The 21505-nt window shown below is 48.9% G+C and overlaps 3 protein-coding genes across 3 annotated transcripts in view; 1 reads left to right on the plus strand and 2 right to left on the minus strand.

The window, feature by feature from the left end:
- The window catches only part of RSRC1 (arginine and serine rich coiled-coil 1), a 127594-nt gene extending 116199 nt beyond the window's left edge, over positions 1-11395 (minus strand). The window contains exons 1-3 of the mRNA XM_030456109.1: positions 11310-11395; positions 3367-3551; positions 775-900 (exon numbers count right to left, since the gene is read on the minus strand). Coding sequence (XP_030311969.1) covers positions 775-900; positions 3367-3542 — 302 coding nt within the window. The 5' untranslated portion in view covers positions 3543-3551; positions 11310-11395. The remainder of the gene's footprint in view (positions 1-774; positions 901-3366; positions 3552-11309) is intronic.
- Positions 11396-13249: 1854 nt separating this feature from the next.
- On the plus strand, positions 13250-17900 carry SHOX2 (short stature homeobox 2). The gene is made up of 5 exons (XM_030456335.1): positions 13250-13490; positions 14631-14839; positions 17290-17347; positions 17463-17551; positions 17649-17900. The coding sequence occupies exons 1-5, from the start codon at positions 13250-13252 to the stop codon at positions 17898-17900; spliced, it is 849 nt and encodes a 282-aa protein (XP_030312195.1).
- A 1517-nt stretch (positions 17901-19417) lies between these two features.
- Positions 19418-21505, minus strand: part of SLC66A1L (solute carrier family 66 member 1 like) — a 90464-nt gene continuing 88376 nt past the window's right edge. Inside the window, 2 exon segments of the mRNA XM_030455809.1 lie at positions 19418-19674; positions 19764-20020. Of these exon segments, the coding sequence (XP_030311669.1) occupies positions 19418-19674; positions 19764-20020 (514 nt within the window).

Consider the following 21505-nt stretch of genomic DNA (forward strand, 5'->3'; position numbering starts at 1 on the left):
GGCAACTATTCTAATGAACAGCTGTGAATAAGTCAGGGGAGAATACAAATAAACTGAAACCTTCACCTCTTTCAACAAAAAAAAATTCTCAGCATTTAAAGGCAACAGCCAGCAATTTGGTATAGGAAAATAACATGTTTTACTAAATTCCTGCTCAGGCACACAAACTTACCTGGCTGCAGGCCTGTAAAAACATCTCAGAAAAAGCTTTGATCTCTCTGACATGCTCACCAATTAATCCAAATTCAACAGGAAATGCTAACAGTAATTCTGATATCCAAGGATGGACTTTAAACTTTTTAATTGAAAAATACACACATTAAAAAAAACCTGAGCTTTCTTTAAATTATGCAAGCATAGAGCAGATCTTCTAATACCCTTTGCAACATCTGATTTAAGTATCTAAATTACTTGGAATTGAAAATAACCATTTGTCACAACCCAATTTGTCAACAATATTAGCACCATAAAGTCCAGACCATTACAGTTAAACCAGGGTGACTACCAATGTTTTTTGCACTTAGTCAACTGCAAAATATATATCTCATTTCTTCAGAATTGTTACACTGGTGTCATTTAAAGGTTCAGTCCATCAAAAGCACAGCACAGAGATTTTAAATCAGGAAGAGTTTCAAGTGACTTGTAGTTACAATGATCACTTACAACCATTTTTTTTTTCCTAATATATCCCATGCTCAGTAACAATATGGAGATTTTTTAATGACTGTTTTTACAGCAGAAATAATAACCAATTTTCCTAGAAGAGAGCCTTACCTCCTAGTTCTGCTTTTTGATCTTGATCTTTGAGACCTGTAGGATTTGCCTCTGCCCCTGGATCGGCTCCGGCTGCGTTTTCTTCGAGACCCATATGAGGAACTGCTGCTGGATCTGTGTCTGCGTCTGAAACACAACCAGGCTCTTAGCATCCTCCTGCTTCTGAGCAAACAAACAAACAAACAAACACAGCAACAAAACCCCAAACAGTTGACTTCAAAGGGACAGGCAAACCTGGGGGTTTTGGAGAAGCCTCAAACACCGCTATCAGACTGTACTGATTCTCACCCACATGGGTTCTTCCTAAAGAGCTTATGTTCTGAAACATACATCCTGAGAAAGGGGAATGGGGGAAATGTCATTCACCAATTTGTCTAGAAATATTCCCCCTCATGGGGAAAGCCAGGAACATAACCCAGCTCTCAGTGGTTTTCAGTCCCATGACCAACTCGCTGGAAGTCGTTGCCCCTTTGCCAAATCCAAGGCTGAAGAAAATCCAGACCCTCCTTTCCCAGCAGGATTTGCAGAAACACACCCTATGGGGTGAGGGCTACGACCCCAGAGCTAAAAACTAAATTCATGCAACGTTAACTTCTGCATTGCTGCTCTACACAACTCTTTCCAGACATTCCACACACATAAAATGGGAACAGAAAAATGTACTTTCCACACCTGAACCTCATATTTACCAACTTTCATAACATGCAATCTCTGTTGTGTTCTGATGCAAACAGACCCTCCCCTTTTCTCTTTTTTTAGTGTTATTACTAATCAAATAATCAGTGTTAATTTATTCCTTTTGAGCTTTGAAGTTTTCTCCTAAGTTCAGTCAGCAGTCAGAAAAGTATCTTACTTTCTCCCTCCCACCCAACCTCCCCATTTCATAAGAATAAATTCTTATACACAGAGCAAAAAGGTGAAGGAATAGGTACTAGATACATAAATTAAACCAACTAATCTCCAAGCTGGAGGAAGGGATACCTTCCAAGTGTTAATCTTTCCATCTCCTGTCTCCATCTCCCTAACAGCAAACTAAATAACGACTGCAGTCCTTATGAGAACATCCATTTTTTACTTCATTATATTTAATGGTAAAATATAACATCACAAAGACACACTTCTGCAGTTCAGGATGCAGCCCATGTGATGTGAATAAGGAAAAAGTGCTGTACTACACACAAGCAGTGCTGCAGCAGCCCAAACTGGACAAGATATATATAGGTTAACTGCTAAAGAAGAGGTCTTCATCTGAGAAAGGAATGCAACGCTCCTGCTAACTGAAGATGAGGAACAGTAATCTTACAGACTGCTTCTTTTGATTCTTAAGGGCCAGGGATAAATCCAGCAGGACCCCAGTGTGTAATAGTGACTTGACTGCCAGGAGCAAATGCCCTGAACTAAGGGCAAAGCAAAAAAGTGTCAGCCAGATCTTAAAAGCAGACACTTTCTTCTTTTCTGGATTCAATTGAAGTCAACTGGTCTTCATCCAGGCTCTAATCTCCCTTCAAGCTCTGGTTTTATCTGGGAGATAGCCATGCCTGTGCTGGACTAAAGAGATTCATAAAGCTGCATGTCATCAGCAGAGTGCTGGCATGGAAGCCCATGTCATCTCACTGTGTCCCCTGGGGGCTGCATGGAGATGCTAAGCAGGAGCAGAAGAAAGGTGAGGGGGATGGAAATAAACAAATAAACCCCCTCCCAACCAGCCAGCTTGCCCTTCATTGACACACTCTCCTGCCAGCTGCAGCAAGACTGCTGAGTAGCAGTTTCTGATGTATTTACAGGGCAGTTGGACACACTGAGTGCTTTCCAGCTCCACTTCCCAATAAACTGAGCACCAACTGTTCAGCTGGACTGCAGGATCACCCCAAGTCAGGCTGAGACACACCCAGCACAGCCCAAAAAGTCAGGTACTGCAAGAGGCCTCTGATGAAGGGTCAAGAAAAAACATGGTAGATACAGCCACAAAATCTATGTTCTAAACCCCTGGCTGACTGCTGTATTCTGAACACAGTAAAGAGTAGCAAGAATACTGGTGAAAAGGAGCTGCTACAGGAAATGTATAGAAGTACTGTAAAAATCACCCCAAGTCTTTCTCTTTGTTGTCTGGAAAGCCCTACCTGGTTTTTCACAACCAAAAAGTAACAAAGAATTGTCTGTCTCTAGCTGAATGAAACTACTTTTCAAACTGGCATTAACATATGAAGGAATGTACTTCCAAAAAGAAATAGCAATTTTTAGAAATCAGAAAATTCATTAGAAATTCATTGTTTAGAAGGAAAAGTAATAAAAAGTTATTTGAGTTGATTGGCTTTTGTGTAATCAGGAAGTTATCTTTGGATCTGCATATACACTCATTTTGTTTTCTTGGAGGGGGGTGAGAGGGGAGCTCTTTTGGGTTTCTGGGTGGTAGTTTGGCTTTTTTGCTTGAAATGTCAGTGCAAATATTACCACATCAGCCAAGACTCAGAGCAAACTTGGCTCTGAAATTCCCACCTCGAACCAAGTCCAACGCTCGCTCCCAAGCTTTCTGCTGCCACGTGAAAAGAGCTGGATGGGGAAAAAACTTGCAACAGGGAGTAAATTAAGCACCTTTTCTCATAAGAGTGAGACTGGAGATCTCGGGAGCGTGACCTGGATTTCCTCCCAGCTTTTTTCCTGCTGTAAGTCCTGCTGCCTGAGGAGCTGCTGGAAGAGGAGCGCCTCCGGTGTTTCTTTTTCCTCCTGCTCCTGTTCTCCTCCTCTGTGTCCGAGGAGCGACGTCCCATTTTTAAACTCTGTAAAAAAAATAAAAAACAGAATTCTGAGCTGTGAGAAAGCCTTGTGTCTGTGGTAGGTTGTTTTACAGGTAGAAAAATAGGTCGTGTGTGTGTGTGTGTAATAAATATAAAACTTTTCCACTGGTGTCGCGGTGAGGTGAGCAGAAATGTGGTTGGCATGCACAAAGAAAAATCCAGATTTTTATATGAAATGTGGTTGGCATGCACAAAAATCCAGATTTTTATATGAAATTAGCAGGTTTAGGTTACCAAGTAACTTGAAATTTACTCTGTTAGTGTCAAAAATGCTGACATGATTCAAAAACTTTTTATTGAGAGAGATGTAAGTAAAGCAGCGTGCTGCAGCACGCTGGGCGGCCGGGGGGCCGCAGCCCCACAGCCCCACCACCGGCTCGCACCTTCAGTAAGGTGAAGCCAGCCCTTTATACTTTTCACAAAGCCCTTCCCCTCAGTCTCCCATCAGTTCATCATTGGTTCCCATCCCGAGGGCTCTCCCAGCACTGGTTCTCGCTTCCCGGGCTTCTCTCTGTTGCCGATGGGAGCGGTTTCACGTTTCGCGGGCTTCGCTGTGCTGCTGAGGGGAATGGTTTCACCTCACGTCCCTGTTTGGCGGGCCCCTGCAGTCGGCCCCTCCTCCTGTTTGTCTGGCTTTTGTTCCTTAAACATACACTTACAAATACACCCCAGAACAACAGGACACAACAAACTGTCTCAACAAACTGACCAAACAAACACTACCAAACTGAAAGATACACTCAACAAAACAATAACCTACGATTTTAAACCCTTATTTTTCACAGTTAGCAAATTTGAATGTGTTTATTATGCTATCCGGTAGCTGTTGTGTATTTTCACAGAAGATACTTCACAGCCATTTAAAGAGAAGCATTAATAAAATAATTTCTATATCAAAACATTTTCATTAGCTCATTTTTTTGCCTTACATGCCAATTTTTCATAAATTTGGGAAAGAATGTCTAAGATACTTCTAAGATCTAATACTCCAGGTGCTACACTACTGTACTGCCTCTTTATAATACATTTGATTTACAGATACAAATGAAGATCCAGACTATTTACCCAGTCAACTGAACACAGACTGTTACTTTTAGCCCTTGGTATGACTCACTTCATGTGGTTTTAGGTTGTGCAATTAGAAGAATGCACATTTTTGTCCTAGCTGACATAATTAAGACATCCGTTGAGGAAAAAAAAAAAAAAAACAAAACACAACTTCAAAGTTATTTTTAAGTTAAACTAGAGTTAGGCTGACTTTGGTTCTCAGTTTACATCTACTCAGCTTTCAATTCCAAAATCAGACATAAAATACTAAATGTAAAAAGGTTCTTGATGGGCAATCTGTTTACTTGGACAATGTCTGTAAACTTTGGTTAAAGATTCAAGAATAAAAGGGGAGTTGGGGGAATCCTGCCATTCTTTTAATCTTCATCTGCAGCTCCTCAGAGATCAGGGTCACAATTAAAGAAATGCTGTATTTCTGGGCTTCCCAGGTTGCACAGAATGCTTTACAAGTGGTTTTCTGTCCCAGCCCTACCCACCCATGACCTGGAGACCCTCTGCACACCCTCAGGGCACTCAATCCCTGCCCCTCTTCCCAAGAACCAACACCTATCCCAGGGCTCCCAAGGGAAACCTAAAACTCATCATTCTTAACAACTCAACCCCCAGATCATGGAGAGGTTTGGTCACAGTGTCTGTAACCACCAGGGAGCTATTACAGGGCTTGGATCTCCAGGCTGAACTTGTTCTTTTGCTGCAAACTTCTGCCCTTCCTCCCACCTTTTAGCACCCAGGCAGCAGACCCCCATCCCCCAGGTGGAGACTGCAAACAGAACAGAAGAGAAATTCACCATTTAGATTCACATTTATGCTCAGATTGACAACAGGTTTACGTGACAAAGCCAAGCCTTGATCTCTTTATTTTTATTTTTTTAGTTGAAAATGTACCACTGAGAAAAACAAAACAGGTTTAGCTCCACAAAGTCTCTTCAACAACATTTGCACCCTTGAGTTCCCAAGGTAAATAAAACTATTCTGCACACACTCAACACAGATGGATCTAAAGCCCAACAGGCAGGGGGCTGCAAAGCCCCCCAGGAACTTGCAGGGAGCTACCAGCAGAGTACAACAACCCCCCAGGCAATGCTGCTTCTGACAGAACTTCAAGATTCTGCCTGAGATGCAGGTTTGCTTTTCAAGCTGAGAACCAAACCCCCTGTGCTGCCCATGCTTGTCCCAGGAAGCCACAAAGGGACTCAAAGGGATATTCTCCTGGAAAGGGCCAAGTTCTGGACCTCCTCCTCTGCTAAGGAGTTTCTGTATTTTATCCAAAAGTTGTTTCATGCAAAATACAAACCAGTCCCTTAAGTCCCTGCCTTGGTTTTGATGGTCACTAGCTGCCAGGATCAAAGCAGAAGCTGCACAATCTCATTCCTAGGTAGCCAAATCCCACAGCTCAGGTCTCTCAGTCCCACTCCTGCAACCAGGAGTGCCTACAAATAAGTTACTACAAGGCTCTGCTGCAGCAAAAAAAACACGTGTGTGTTCTTCACTTCTCAACAGCTCCTGTTTTCAATCTAAATAAAACATTCTTCTTAAAGAAGCAAATCTCCACGCAACTGAACCAGCAGAAATTGAGGAACAACTGCCACACAGGATAATTTCCTTTTCCAAATCAAGTTATTTCTACCATCTTACTAGAGTTATTCCGCACAGATGTTAAAAAGACAGCAGCACAGCTTTACAGACCATTTTATCTCATTTAAGGAACTGAGACTTTAATTTACAATCCTGTAGAGGAATGCCAATTTATATCAACACACCATCTTGAGCAGTCATCTTATTTTTTTTTCCCCTCAGAGTAAAAGATTTACAGAGCTTCAAGGTACTAACAGTTATTGAACAGTAAAATAAAACTCTTCAAAGGTGTAACTGATAGAACAATCTTCAAATGAACAAGAACCTGCATCTCAACTTAAAATAAGCTGAACTGCTCAGAAAGATGAAACTAAAACATGCAGATTTTAAGTTAAAAGCTCACAGACCACAGCTCATGACAGCAAGATTAATGAAAGAGACCAGAGAAACAAAGAATACAAAAGACATTTCTGCAGAGATATTCACCACTTGATGTGGGTATCATTATGAGCCAGATCATTACACTTCAACATAAATATTGGCTGTTGTTTAACTTTTTTTTTTTCATCAGTTTTTTTTCCCCTGTTTGGACATATGACCAGATGAAGCAGAAGATAAAGCTAATGAAAGAAACTACGTAAACCTCAACTTTGAGTCTTGAGGACCAAAAACCTCCATGCCATGGCTTTTCCCTCCAGCAGATGTGCACACAGCTGAGCCTCAGGAGCTGCAGGAGCAGTGGGGTTGCCATGGATCAGCTGCAGGTAAGTGATGCCCTACACATTGCAGTTGCCACTGGAAAAGACCTTGCCAGAAGCAAAGTGTTGATCCTGGAGCAGTTGGTGCAGCTGAGTCCTGGGGGATGTGTCCTACAGGAGCATCTTGAACCTGCCCAGGCAGCAGACAGACCTGGCTGACAGACACCACCTCTCACCAGGGTCTACAGAAAATCCCTTCTGTATGGGATACACATTTTCCTGCACAGACACCTCTCATATACACAGGGAATTATTAAGACCTGTAACAAATTAATATTCTCTCTGCCTAGTGCTTTAGTCTCTTTCATACCTCTGCCCAGAGCTGGGGAAGGGGGTTGCCAGCACTGCCTGACCACTCCAGCTGAAGCCCAGTGGGTGGGAGAGCAGTTCTGGTGGGTCAGGAGTGGTCCATATACCATTCCCACAACCAGGTGTGTATAATAGTGTCTACAGAGGAGAACTAAGATCACTCAGGGATCCTTAATTAGGAAAATAATGAAGGGGGGGAAGGAAAGAAACAGAAAAAAAGACTCATGATGTGGCATTTGAATCTCAGGGGGTTTTGGCTGCTGCCACACAAAGCCTGCAGATCCCCCACAAAGACACCACAGAATTAATAGTGTGAGGTAAGAGAATAATCTCCCCCTTATAGCTCTGGAGAAATCCCATTTTTAAGGCTCCCTACCCTTAACTTCCCAGGCAGGAGTGCTGAGCCATGTCTACCTGCAGCAGGAAATGTGCTCCAGGCCCTGAGGAAGTTCTGGCTCTCAATGTCTGGAGAGACCCAAGAGGCTTTACCCTGCCTGGGGAGCAATTCCAGGAGGAAGAGAGCTGGAGGGAAAGGCATCTTAACAAACAGCAAATCAATGGTTTCAGGTGAACCTAAAGCCTGGGTTACACCCCAGGTGTTTGTGGGGAGCCTGATGAGGAGGCTGTGGTCTCCTGAGCACCACACATCCATGGGTCCTTTTCCATCAGCCAGCTCCAACCTTCCTCCTGCATGGCTCTCACCCACACCTGACTTCAGATCAAACCCCTCTGGTCACACAGCCAAGGAACATGGGGAATTCTGAGATGTTCAGGACACCAGAACCCCCCAGCAGCTCCCTGGAAATTCATGCAGGAGCCTGAGCTGGAACATATCACCAAGTTTATCAGCTACTTCAGTATTTCTTAGCTACTTGAGGAGTTTTGAAAGCTCTACTGAATGTCTGTGAGCTTCAGCATTTTGAAGGCTTGCACTTGGTCTGAAACTGAGCAGCTCTACAGTAGCTGGACCTGAGAAATGTTAAGCCCCTGTTCTGAAGCACAGGTGTGCTGGAACACCTGTAAAACAGGTCTCGGGACCTTTAGGTTTTTAATAGTTATTTTTTGTTTAAATCTTGTTTCTGAAAACTGATGCTGCAACACTCAGGTTGAAACAAAACCAAAGCCCATAGTCTCATATACCCATTTTGCCAAGAGAAACACAATCAAGCCAACTATTTACATTTGGTAAGTTTATAAACAGTGCTAGCAATCCCACCTGCAACCAGCAATCTCCCACCCTGCATATAGAAATATCAAGAAAATAGATGGCACAGAAAACAAACTTCTCTAGGAAAAAAATCTCCTCAAAGAGAGTAAGGTAGACTTTAAAACTCAGCAAGAAGCATTGAACTGACCTCGTTCCATCTCCTTTCCTAGATGTTACAATTATTCCAAGTCTGCAATACATCTTTCCAAACATAAGCTCCAAATTATTGCTGTGTTTACTGCAGATTGCAAGCAAACAGTCACACGTGGTTGGTTTTAATCAGAGCTGCTGGGCTGTAGCATTACTGCAGCAGCACCCAACTAAAGGAGCCAACCTGGAGTTCCCATCACCTGCCAGAAGGGATGAAGACAAAATAACCTCCACATTGATTTGGCAGCAAACCCAAACAATTTACATTTGTTAGTCCCTTAGAAATGTTGATCCTAACTGACTTGCAACAATCACTAACCACCTGTGCTGTTTATGTAGCAAAATCCTGTCAGAAATCCTAACTGATTGGAAGGGCATGGATGGAAAACACACTGCAGGCACCTCAGGGTCCCCTTCTTTCCTTCTGAGCTGTGCCAGTCCATCCCCAGGGGAGAGGCAAAGAGCCAGCAGGAGATGCTGCTCAAGGTTCAGCCAGCAAAGAAGGCAAACCGAAGTGAAATGTATTGCAAAGCCTCAGCAAACAGGTTCCCTGGCTAGTGAGTAGGGGTCTGAGTGTTACAAATGGCAATGCTGTTCCCAAAAAAAGGGAAAGCACAAAGAGGCAGAGGGGTGGAAACCCCTCTCAGGTTGTGTGTGTACAGCTCAAAGATTGAAACTGGGAGTTACATGGAATCTGTCCCTGAAACAATTCAGCAAAACTTCTCCCAGCAGAGCAAGAGAACTGGTTAGAGAAGACACCAGAGTGGCTGCTCCCCCGAGGGCTGCAGCCCCAGTTACTGCTGCTGATTTCTCACACTTATCAGGTGGTGCCTCTTTCCCTCAGCCAAGTTTCCACATCCCTACAGGAGGAACACCTGAATCACCTCTCTGGAGACAGCCACACAAGTGGTGACCTCAGAAGAAAGGCCAGGGATCAAAGCACCACAGGAATCCAGCTGCTTCCTTACACCTCTCCCATAGGGACCAGAACCTGTGACACCAAACACAGCAGAACACTGACTGCTGGGTACTTACTCTGACAACTCTATCAACAGGAGGTTCCTTAAGCATTAATTCTGAACTAGAAGAAAATTTGCTTCAATTAAAATAATGAATGAGCAGTTTATTTGTACTAACAGTATTCCTTAGTCAAACAGTTCAAAGGGTGGGGGAAAATAAAATAGTCTCAAGGAGACATAACATGCCACAGGCATCCAGGACACCAACACCAAAGCAAACCAAAGCTTTAACCCCTAGAGTGGTGCTCACCTGCTAGGACTTGACCTCTACAAGCCACCTTTTGAGCTCTTAATTCTAGAAACTGAACTTCCACCACCTCACTTTCCCACACCTGAAAGCAATGAGAACTGAAAAGGTGTTTTCCAATTTAAAAATATAAGTTCATTAAGGACATCAACTAAGCACATCTGTTCCAAGTTACCAACTCACAGAACGTTCAGGTTGGAAGAGACCTCCAAGCTCCCCCAGTCCAACCTTCGACCAACACCAGCATCAACTCCTAACCCCTGTCCTTATGGACCAGCTCCAAAAGCCTTTGAAATGCCTCCAGGGATGGGGACTCCACCACTGTCCTGGGCCATCCCAACGCCTGACAACCCTCTCAGGAAAAAAAATTATCAGAGTTTAAGATTAATTAAGGTTATTTGAACTTTATGGTGCAGCTTGTAGCACTTGTGTAAAGAGCTTCCTCTCTCACAGAGTGAAGGATCCTGCTGAAAAGCCCACGTTTAAAATTTGTCTCATGCCTCCCAAACAGCTAAAACGTCCCCAAAAGTTGTTTTCAGATCTGAAAGAGGATCCCAAATTCCAGATAGCTGAAACTGAAAATGGAGACACTGAAAGTGACTGCTGCTAGGAACAGCACAACAGGTACAGCAGAAACCAAACCCCGTGCCTTCCTTACCCACACTTTCACAGACAAGAGCTGGGAAAAGGAGATTCTGGAGGAGGAAACTTTTCTGGCTGTGTAAACTGAAACATTAAAGTGGGTAAAACATTCCCAGGGCAGGGGCCAGCACCACCCGCTGCCCGCACACAGGAGCACAAACAGCCCCACAGCTCCTACCGAGAGCAATTCCCAGCGGGAAACGGGAGCCAGGAGGGGGAAAGCCCATCCCGGGTTCTGCGCGGTTCCCCGCGGTGCTGCCCGCAGCCCCTGCCCGCCGGGGAGACACCGACACCGGGACCATCCCCGCACTCCTCAGACGGCCCTGCCGCGCATCCACGAAACTTGCAGAACGCCAAGAAACCCAGAAAACGAGCCCGGTACCTGAGGAACCCCCCCGACACCGGAGAAACACTCCCTGGTACCAGAGAAAACCCCCAGGACCGGAGGAATCCCCGGTACCGGAAGAATCCTCGGTACCGGAGGGGGGAGGGAGGGCCGTAAGCAGGGCGGGAGGCCCATGAAACACCCCTCATCCCCTCCTGCCGTCCGGAGCCCCCCCCGGTGCCCCGAGGCCGCCAGGCCCCGGCAGCGCTCCCCAGGCCGTGTCGCCATGGCAACAGCGGGCAGGCCCGGAGCCCCCTCAGGGCGGTCAGCCGCGGCCCTGAGGAGCGGCAAGAAGGCCGCGGGGCTCGCCGAGCCCTTAAAGAGGCGGCTCCCGGTTCCGTACCGTAGGAAGGTTCCCCGGGGGGTCCTCCCGGCGTTACCTGAGCGTCGGAGCGGTCGGGGCGGCGGGGCCGGGGCAGCGGAGGGGCGGGCGGGAGGGTTTGAGCTCAGCGCCTTCCTGAGCGGCGGGCAGGCAGCACCGGCGGAGCGCCGACAGCATCCAGCCCGCCAGGCAACACCGGCAGAGCGCCGAGGCATCGATGGGGAGTTAAGAACTCCATCATTAACATTATCATCATCATCACCCCACGCGTGACCGGGGGTGCTGCCCCGCGGGCCACGCTGCCCATGGGGACGTCACTGATGGATGCGGGGCTGGCACCGCAGCGGTTGAGCGGCGCGGGGTGTGCGTGGCCCCTTCCCCCCCTCCCACGGGTGACGGGCGGCGTGGAGGGGGTGTCCCGCGTTTCGAATCGAGGGAATTAAGGAGGTTCGGTGCTTCCGAGAAGCGTGGGCGCAACAGCGGGTTGTGGCGTGGGGAAGGGGCTGAGTTCAGCTTCTTGCCCCCCACCACCCCGAAAACCCCCGTGAAACGGTTTAATTTAATTTCCGCGAATTTGACGAATTTGGGGTCGCCTCGGGCGAGCTGCCGCCCAGTGCGTGCTCCCCGCCACGGGAATGGTGAAATATCCCTGAGGATAAACCCAGCCCTGAGCCCGGCGTGATGCGTGAGCATCTTCCCGCAAGGAAAACCGGGATGGGACCCCCGTGTCCGAGCCCCTTCCCCGGGACCCAAACACGTCACCCGGGATGGAACCGGGCTGGAAGCGGGTCCCGCTTCCGTGCCTAAAGGGGGAAAAAAATAGAGTAAATCGGCGCCTATCGCGACAGAGAGGCGATAGAACTGAGTCCGAAGAAATAAATGTTAATTCCGCCCCCGGTCTCCTACCTGCTCCGGGAAATAAACGCTCGTGTCTGGAAAGTCATCTATCCAAAGGTCAAACGCAAAATCGATGCATAAGGGGGGAAAAAAACAAAAAAAATAATTAAAAAGTTAAACAATTGTGAATAATTTATTAGAAGTCGAGCAAAGGTGTGAAAGAGACGAGTTCTGACAACAGAAGTACTCGCTGAATAGCGTTTAAGCGACAAAGGGAAACGGATCCTAGCCCTGAATTGTGGCATTCCCGCTAATCTGATGCCTCAAGTCGCCGGAGGAATAAAAAAAAAAAATTATAAAAAGCCAAAAAACAACCCAACCCCCCACCAAAACCAACCAAACAAACAAATGTTAATGACACGCCTGGATTTGTCACTGCCAATTAACCCGTAATTTATTTGCTGGGTTTGGGGCGTCCACCGAGGAACTTTTTCCGCCTCCCCCGGGGATGGTACCGGGGCAAGTTCCCCCACGGGGGGGGGGGGTGGGTTGGCTAGGAGGGTCGCGGAGCCGCCCCCCGCGGGGCACTGCGCGGGCGCGGAGCTTCCGCGCATCCCCCCCCCCCCCTCCTTTTCTCCCCTCCCGGCCTCCCGCCTTGGCCACTCCCCCGCAGCTCCTGCCCCTCGCTCGGGACCTGGCGCAGGGACCCCGCTCCTAATTAAATTAATTAGGGGCTGAGCCGCTCGGCGGGCGGACTGGCGGTGCCCTGGCCGCTTTGCCCCCGCGGTGGGGTGGTTGGATTTTCGGGCGGAGAAGGGGGTTTAATGGCTGGAGCTCTGGAGGGGTGGTAATTCTCCGGGAAGTGAGGGGCAGGCTTTGCAAAGTATAAATAGTGCCACTTCAATCGCGACGTCTCTATCAGACCCCGAGAGCCCCGCACGTCGGGCGGCACGGCTCGGTACGGCCCGGGGCCAACCCCCTTCCCTCCCTTCCTTCCCCCCTCCCCACTTCCCAACCTGCTGCTTTTTGTGTTTTGGGGGGGTTTTTTTGGTTGTTTTGTTTTTTTTTTTTTTTTGGGTTTTTTCCCCCTTTTTTTTCCCAGCCCCGGCCCCGTGGATGCTCGCCCGGGGAACCGGGGCAACGCGCCCCTGAGCTGCGGCCATGGAAGAGCTGACGGCGTTTGTCTCCAAATCGTTTGACCCTAAAGCGAAGGAGAAGAAGGAGCTCATCACCTACCGCGAGGTGCTGGAGAGCGGGCCCTTGCGCGGAGGAGGACCGAGGGAAAGCGGAGGAACAGCGGCCGAACCGGGCCGGGACGAAGCGGGCAGCCCCCGGTCTCCGCCGCGGGAGCCCGACGCCGCTGAAAGAGCCACCGAGGCGGCCACCCCCAAGCTCAGCGACGGTAACGACGGCAATGGCGTCTCCCCCTTCTCCCTTTCCCCCCCGTCGGGGTGGGTACGGGTGGCGGTGGCAGCGCTGGGCGTTATTGAGCGGTTTGGTTGGTTTTGGGTTTTTTTTTTCCATCTTTTCCCAATTACGGGAAATATCCGGCCGAGCCTCGAAGTTTATATTCAAATATTTAAAGAAGCCTTTAAGTCGCTCCTAAGGCGATCCGCTTCTCTGGAGCATCCCGCGGGAAGTCGCGCTGCCAACGAAAGCCGGGACAGCCGGTTCCGGTCGTTCTTCCGCGGGTCTGGGCTCCTCAGACACGCGTGGGGCCGGGGCCGCGCTGCTGTGGCTCAATCACGGCCGGTTCCGCTCCTCTGGGGTTTTGGTTTGGTTTTTTTTGGTTTTTGTATTTTTTCAGAAATGCCCCGTGCTTCGTTCCGCGTATTTTCCGCGGCGGGGCGATGGCGGCGGTGCCGGTACTGGGCAGCTGCGGGAAGGCAGCTGGGCCGGCACTGCGCGGGGACCCGCGGATCGCTGCCGCTCTTTTGTTCGGACCAATGTTCCCGGCGGAGATGCCAGGAGCATCCCCGGGAAATAAAAAGGGCTAATTAATAAATTTACGCTAACGAACGGGGTACGAGGAGGAGGAGGAGGAGAAGGATGGGTGGGGGGACGCGGCCGCCGGGCCGGGTGGGCAGTCCCGCCGCAGGGCTCAGCACAGGGACCCCCGGCTTGGCCTGGGGCTCGTCTCTGGCGGATAAAATAAAAATAAAAATAAAACAACGAAAGCAAAAATGCCCAGGAAGGAGCGCGGTGGGAAGCACGGCGGGGACCTGTTGCTGCGGTTCTACCGGGAGGGCAGCGGGGCTGCAGCCCTCCCGCCGGCCCAGGCTGGGGGTTCGGAGCTGGGGGCGGCCCAACGGGCCAGAGGGTACCGAAGCTGAGGGGCCCCGGAAAGGCACCGGGCGATGCGGGCCTAGCGCGGCCCGGGCACACAGGCCCCGCTCCCGGCTTGCTCCCCAGCCCCGGGGGGGAGCGTGGGGGTCTCCAGCCCGGCTCCCCCCGGTGCAGGGGCGGAGGGGATGAGCTCCGGCATCCCCCCTGCCTCTACCCCCGGCCCCTCGTCCTGTCTGACCGCCCGTGTCGTGCCCAGTCTCCCCAGAGCTGAAGGAGCGCAAGGAGGATGCGAAAGCAATGGAAGACGAAGGGCAGACGAAAATCAAGCAGAGGAGAAGCCGGACGAATTTCACCCTGGAGCAGCTGAACGAACTGGAAAGGCTTTTCGACGAGACCCACTACCCGGACGCCTTCATGCGGGAGGAGCTGAGCCAGCGGCTGGGGCTCTCCGAAGCCAGGGTGCAGGTAGCCGGGCTGCGGGGGGTTCGGGCTGCGGGGTGGCAGCGGCCACCTCGGGGGAATCGGCCCCGCCGCTCCCCGCAGGGGCTGGGAGGGAGAGGAGGGAACTCTCCCAAATGCACCCAGAAAAAATGTAGGGAAATCGCCTCCCCGGGCTTTCCTGTGCTTAGGGGGCTCTTCGCAAGTCCCCCGCCCCTCGCTGTGTCGCGTTTTATTTCATCTCTTCAGCTTTTATTTAATTTCTGCATGGGTAGGAGACTATTTTGTTGGCGGGAGCTGTCGACCCTCTCCGGTCGCGGGGCTCACCAGGAGGACCAACTAATTAACTTCATAGATGTAGCGGCTATAAACGAAGCTAAGGAGCCGCTAAGTGCGAAAATAAAAATAATAACAGTAATTTTTACAGTCCGTTTCTCGTCGTAGTTCTTAAATCTTGAGCGAAGCGGCAGGAAAGCAGAGCGGGGTGCACAGCCCGGCTTTGTTCGGGTTTAGGAAATAGTGAAATGTGGGATAAAACTCGCGTATTTTAAGCGTCCTCTCGCTGCTTCCTTTCCTTTAACCTGCGCGCTCACCCGCGGGCTGCCCTCCTAAAGTTTTTTCTGAATCGGTTCCTGGGCTGATTTCTGCGAGTTTTTGTCGGGATGAGATTGAAGAGGAAAGAGGAAGGGTCCGGGCTCTGGCGGGCTGGGGATGAAGGCAGCTCCTCCAACGAGAACAAATGTAGCTGCTGCGGTGTATTTCCGTTCTGATAATAAAAGAAGAGAAAATGATGGTCATTATTTGTCTGAACACATGGAGCAGTTTTAGGCCCCTCACATCTGCAGCTGTTAGAAAGTATTTGCTGTAACAGATACTCCCCCTCAATCTTTGTGCTCCTGGGCCACCATCTGCACCCAGCTCCGCGCTCAATCCTTGGGGGCTTTCCCTGCATCTTGGAATTAGGGATAAGGACAGAAAACGAAGGGGAAAAAAAAATCGTCACCATAAGCAGCTTTTGTCAGCACAGCCTGACCCGAAAGGAAAAAAAAAAAGTGTGTGTGTATATAAATATATATAAATATATATACACAGAAATATATATATCCTTCCTGCTCCCGCTCCCCCGTTTTTCCGCCTATTTACACCCAGGAAATCTGACCAAACCCACGGAAAACAAAGTTGCTGGGCTCCAAGTTGGCGGTGGGAAGCGGGGAAGGGAGGTGCTGCCTTCTGCGGGCTCTTTGCTCGACAAAGAGCGCGGCGGCGGCGGCGACGGCGCAGAAATCCGCGCTCCCCGAGCCGCCAAATCGCAGGGTGCGGAATAACTTGGAGAGATTTACATAGATTAAAAACCAACCCCATCCGCCCCTTTCCCTGGAAATCGTTCCGGAAAACGCTTTGCCGTAATTTTGCCTCGTATCTGCAGTAATTTGTAATGTGCTTTTCCAGGGGAGGCTGAGGGCGACCATGGCTGTTGGGCGGATTTTCCTTGAAGTGAATGAGAAGGCGAGGGGAAATTCGCGTTTATATTTGTCTCTTCAAGTGAGACCTTAAAAAAAAATTATTTTTTAATTTATTTTTTTCTTCCTCACGGCAAAAAAGGGGTTTGCTTGCTGGCTGTGGCTGCTGAGCTGCGGTGCAGAGGTTTGTCTTTGAACAGGAATGTTTTAAGTGCTCTCCCTCCTTGCCCCCCTCTCTTCTCTTCTCTTCTCCAAGAGAGTAGAACTTTATTCTGGATATTTATTTGAACGATTTCATCACGTCCAATATTAACAGTATGTTCTTGTCTAACGCGCAGTCTTTTCCCTGGAAACAAATTAGATTATCATGATAATGAGATAATTATTCCGCTTCTGTGCTACACTTCAGTGCGCAGCAGAACAGAGAAATTCTCAACTTCTTTGTAGCTTTTATGACAGTAATTACAACCACCAGCATCACCCCCCCCAAAAAAAAAACCAAACCCAAAACCAAACAAAACAAACCAAAAAGTTATTCAACTATTCGGTGTTTCGTTTTTCTTGAAGGTAAAGCTAATTAATTAATTTATTAATGAGTGCCTGATGGTGCCAACATCAGACCCATTATCGCCAGGCAGTATTGGGTATCAGCGGGCGATTGAGGTCTTTGGGGACCCTGATGTGGAAAGACGAAACCGGGGCTCAGGCAGCGATTCCTCTGGAGGAGCACTCTGCCAGCAGCCGTTTTTCTCTCTATTTTAACTCTTTTTTTTTTTTTTTTTCCTCCTCGTTTCCCTTCCCATTTCGGAGATTACGAGCGGGGGCTTCCCGGGAGCAGTGACCACAGCAGGGTTTCTTTGTCTGTCGGAGTTTTTGTTTCTTTGGGCTTTTTTTTTTCCTTGTATCATTATTTTTTAATGTTTATTATGATCCTCGGTGCGTGTATTAATTCGGTTTGTGCTTTGCCGTGGCAGCGCCACCGTGACACCCGTGTCCCCCCCTCCTCTGTGCCCTCAGGTCTGGTTCCAGAACCGCAGAGCCAAATGCCGAAAGCAGGAAAACCAACTCCACAAAGGTAGCGGGGAGGAGGGAAGGGACGGGACGGGGTGGTGATGCCGGGCGCGCTGGGACACGCGTGGGGGTCTCTCCCGTGCTGACCTCCCCCTCCTCCCTCCCTCTGCCTCCCCCAGGGGTGCTGATCGGTGCCGCCAGCCAGTTCGAAGCTTGCCGGGTGGCCCCGTACGTGAACGTGGGTGCGCTGAGGATGCCCTTCCAGCAGGCAAGTGGGTGGGTTGGTGGAGGGGGGATTCGGAGGGGGAGTGGGAGAGGGTGGGAAGACACCCACGGCCACGCGTGACCACCCCTTGTCCCCGCAGGTGCAGGCGCAGCTGCAGCTGGACAGCGCGGTGGCCCACGCGCATCACCACCTTCACCCTCACCTGGCCCACGCACCCTACATGATGTTCCCCGCTCCCCCCTTCGGGCTACCGCTGGCCACCCTGGCCGAGTCCGCCTCCGCCGCCTCCGTGGTGGCCGCCGCAGCCGCCGCCAAGACCACCAGCAAGAACTCCAGCATCGCCGACCTCCGCCTGAAGGCCAAGAAACACGCAGCTGCCCTGGGGCTGTGACCGGGCTGTTTGTTTTTTTTTTTTCCCTTCCTTTCTTTTTTTTTTGTTTCCTTTCTTTTCGTTTTTTTTTTTTTTTTATAGAGGAGAAAAAAAAAGAGGGGGTTAAAAAAAAAAAAAAGACGAGGGAGAGGAGAAACTGACGGGAGATATATACTTATTTAAAGAATTAGAGGAACTAGACGCGCAGCTGGGAAGTTCACAGGTTTTGAAACTGACCTTTTTCTGCGAAGTTCACTTTAATACAAGAAATTTGATAAGAGAGGCGGGCCTCCTTTCACGTTGCATCAGATACTTGAGTTTAACAACCACGTCTGGATAGCGGAAAAAAAAAAAGAGAGAGAGAAAAAGATGACGACGAATAGGAAAAAAAAAAAAATAAGAAAAGAGACAATGATTTCTCTGCGAATTTCTAATGGGAGACTGTCCGGGATGCTTCCTGAAGCAGCAGCATTCCGGGTTGCATGTATTTGTATTTCATTGATGGAGTCCTTTGATTCACTTGCACTTCACCCTCATCTTTAGTAGAAAACCAAACCAAACCAAACAAACGTGGCTGGGTTCTGTCTCTTTTAATCTCGGAGGGAAGCAGGAAGAGAGAGGGGAGATCAAGCACTACCTTTTCCACTCTTAAATCTTTGTTGGTCGTTTGCTGTCCCACCTCTGAAGTGAAAGGGAGCGGAAAGCATCAGGAGAGCAGAGTGTGACTCCTTTTGCTGGGGCTCTCTTGTCCTGAGGGCAAAAACTAAAGGGGAAAAAAAAAAAAAAAAAAGAGCATTTAATTCCCAACCACCACTTTACACAACGGCAAATTCCAATAAGAGGTACCGGGTACATGTAAAATATGTTGATACACACGAACAAAGTTTATTTTGGCTATAACTTGTGAATTGATAGCTGACTGTCAAGCATTTGCATTTTATCTCATAAAGGTGTATCTATTCACGTAATCTTGTGATATTTTTTTCGGTTTGTTTGTTTGATTTTTCTGTTGTTGTTATTATTATTTGAGAGACGTATAGCTATTTAACCTGGGGTACCTTCCAGTCGGTGATGGGTATCCCAGTTTGCCATCAGCCCCTCAGGCTTATTGCCAAGAGAGAGGGAAAGCTCTTCTGTACGAACTTTGGTCTGGACGGGCTTTGTATCTATTTGTTCTCCATGAAAACGAAATTATTTATATTGACCGTATTTTTTCTAGTGTATTTTAAGTTATTTTAAAAAGGGAAGAAGAAGAAGAAGAAAAAAAAAAAGATGGTGTTATGTCATCACATGTGTTGTCAGTACAATATATTTTGTTTCACTCAGGTTTGTCTCACTTTTTTTTTTTTTTTAAATCCATTTTCGACGTCACGGATTTCAATAAGTGCCAAGTAATGAATTTAAGACACTTTGCGACCTATTGACTGAAAAGGGTAACGTTTTCAGTACTGTACTCTGGTACTGTTAATATTAAAATCATCGGTGATTTTCTTTCTTTTTTCTTTTTTCTTTTTTTTTTTTTTTTTTTTTTCCTGTGTTTACACCTTCTGTAGAGCTCGCACGTTTCTTTCTGCTCCGTAGATATCGCGACATGCCGACAGCGCCCTGCGGGAGGAGGAGGAGGCACCGCTCACCTCTGCGCATCTTCTGTTATCCGCTTTAGCTCCGTTTGTCCTCAGTTTCGTCTTCACAAAACTCAAGGGCGGCGGTTTGCGATTCGGCTTTCTTTTGAAGGAAACAATAGACCCGTGGAAGTTATTTAGCAATTGTGTCTTTACAAGTTCTGTCAAGTTCCCTCAGGTAATAAAATCGAGGAAAGTGTTAACGGCTCAACATGTTTTCCAGGGAAGGAAAACGGGGAATTAAGCCACGTTCCTACCTCACGCCCCTCCGCCTCCATCCTCATCCTCACAAGTCCCTGTTTGGGCTCCCGCTCCCGCCGTGTCCCGGCCCCGGGTACCACCGGGACCCCCTGGCACCGCCGGGGCCCCTTGGTACCACCGGGACCCCCTGGTACCGCCGGGACCTCCCGGCCAGCCCCGTTCTTCCCCGCCGTGTTGGGCCGCTCCTCCCTGCGGGACCCGTCGGGGCTCCGCGCTTCTTCCCAGGGCTCCTTGGGGAAAGGGCGCCCATCCTCGGGGCTGTGGGGCGGGGAAAACAGGACCCCGACATGGGGGTTCTTCTAAGGAGCCCTCCATGGGGTTCTGGTGAGGGGAAAGAGCCCTCCATAGAGGTTCTGGTTAGGGTTAGGGTCCCTCCAGAGGGGTTCTGGTGAGGGGAAGGAGCCCTCTGTGGGGTTCTTGTGAGGGCAAAGTGCCCTCCGTGGAGGTTCTGGTTAGGGTGAGGGTCCCTCCGTGGAGGTTCTGGTTAGGGTGAGGGTCCCTCCGTGGGGGTTCTGGTTAGGGTGAGGGTCTCTCCGTGGGATTCCCGATGAAGGGAAGGCTCCCGGCGCGGTGCAGCGGGGGAAGGAGCGGGGAGCTGCCCCCGGGATGGAGGAGGGTGCGGTGTAACCCCCCGGGCAGGGACACCCCCGGAGCCGTGCTCCTTGTCCCGGGGATAATGGGGGATCCTCAGGGCCCAGAGCTGTCCCCGCATGGCCCCGACAGTGTTCCCGCTCCCCGAGAGGGCTGCGAGGTTCAAGAGCAACATCAGTTTGTAGCGGGGTGGGGAAGGATAGATTTTATGCGAGGTTAAAACGGGTTTATTCAAGCAAAAGTCAGCCGCTGCCAATTATAAAGTCGATAAAACTCACGGTGGTGTCGATTGATCCCTGAATAAAGGAGTTAATTAATATGTGCACGAGCAGGTCGTGCTGCAGGGGGTGGCCCCGCAAGTTCCATCTCTGGGATATCTTTGGTCTGCTCCAAATAAACCCAGCACCTCTTACCCACTCTGTTTAAAACACAACTGGTTTAAGCAGAGTTGCCTGCCAGTCCCAGTGCCCACCAGGTTACTGGTGTGTGTGATGTGAACCCCGATGGACACATCCAATGGGAATTCCAGATCTTTCCACTGTGCTCAGATATTGGCACGTCAGTCTTCAAAATGATTCTTATAATAATAATAATAAAAAAAAAAACCCAACGTGAAAAATGTACTTTCATCCTAACAGGGAATTATGATTGAACGGTGTAAGAGAGCTCTGTGCTTTTTAGCACAGCTGTGATTAAAATAAAATAGTCTTAACAGGATATTTTTGGGCAGGAATACTTGCATTCCTTGGACTGCAATACCTAATAAGCCTATAGGCAGACAGAAGTTGGCCAGAGCTCTTCTCTTTCTATTTTATTTCTTAAGAGTGCCTGAACCTATATAGCAATCCTGTAGGTTTCATTTAATTTAATTATGGCTATTTCAGGAGCCAGCACATGCAACACAAGCTCTCTGCAGATAAAATTTTACCATGGGGTTTACACAGGGATGTACATGGAGAAGGAACTTTAGAGAGGAGATCAAATCAGTGGTGTAGGAAGGAGTCAGCACCTGTTTCTGTCCTTGCAGAGCCCATCACATACTGGCAGCAGGAGCTCAGGCAGCTTCTTACTCCTTGGAGTAGCAGTTCCCACGTGTGGTTTTTCTCTCTACAGCAACACAAGGGTAGGAGAGCAGCAAAGTGTGAGAGCAGT

The sequence above is a fragment of the Calypte anna genome, chromosome 9 (genome assembly GCF_003957555.1).
Source record: "Calypte anna isolate BGI_N300 chromosome 9, bCalAnn1_v1.p, whole genome shotgun sequence".
NCBI lineage: Eukaryota > Metazoa > Chordata > Aves > Apodiformes > Trochilidae > Calypte > Calypte anna.

Bases quoted from the DNA above. Each gene is read 5' to 3' on its own strand.
- SHOX2 (XM_030456335.1), top strand. From the start codon at position 13,250: ATGGAAGAGCTGACGGCGTTTGTCTCCAAATCGTTTGACCCTAAAGCG. The intron at 14,840-17,289 runs GTAGCCGGGCTG...CTGTGCCCTCAG, and splicing joins TCTCCGAAGCCAGGGTGCAG to GTCTGGTTCCAGAACCGCAG. The intron at 17,552-17,648 runs GCAAGTGGGTGG...TTGTCCCCGCAG, and splicing joins TGAGGATGCCCTTCCAGCAG to GTGCAGGCGCAGCTGCAGCT.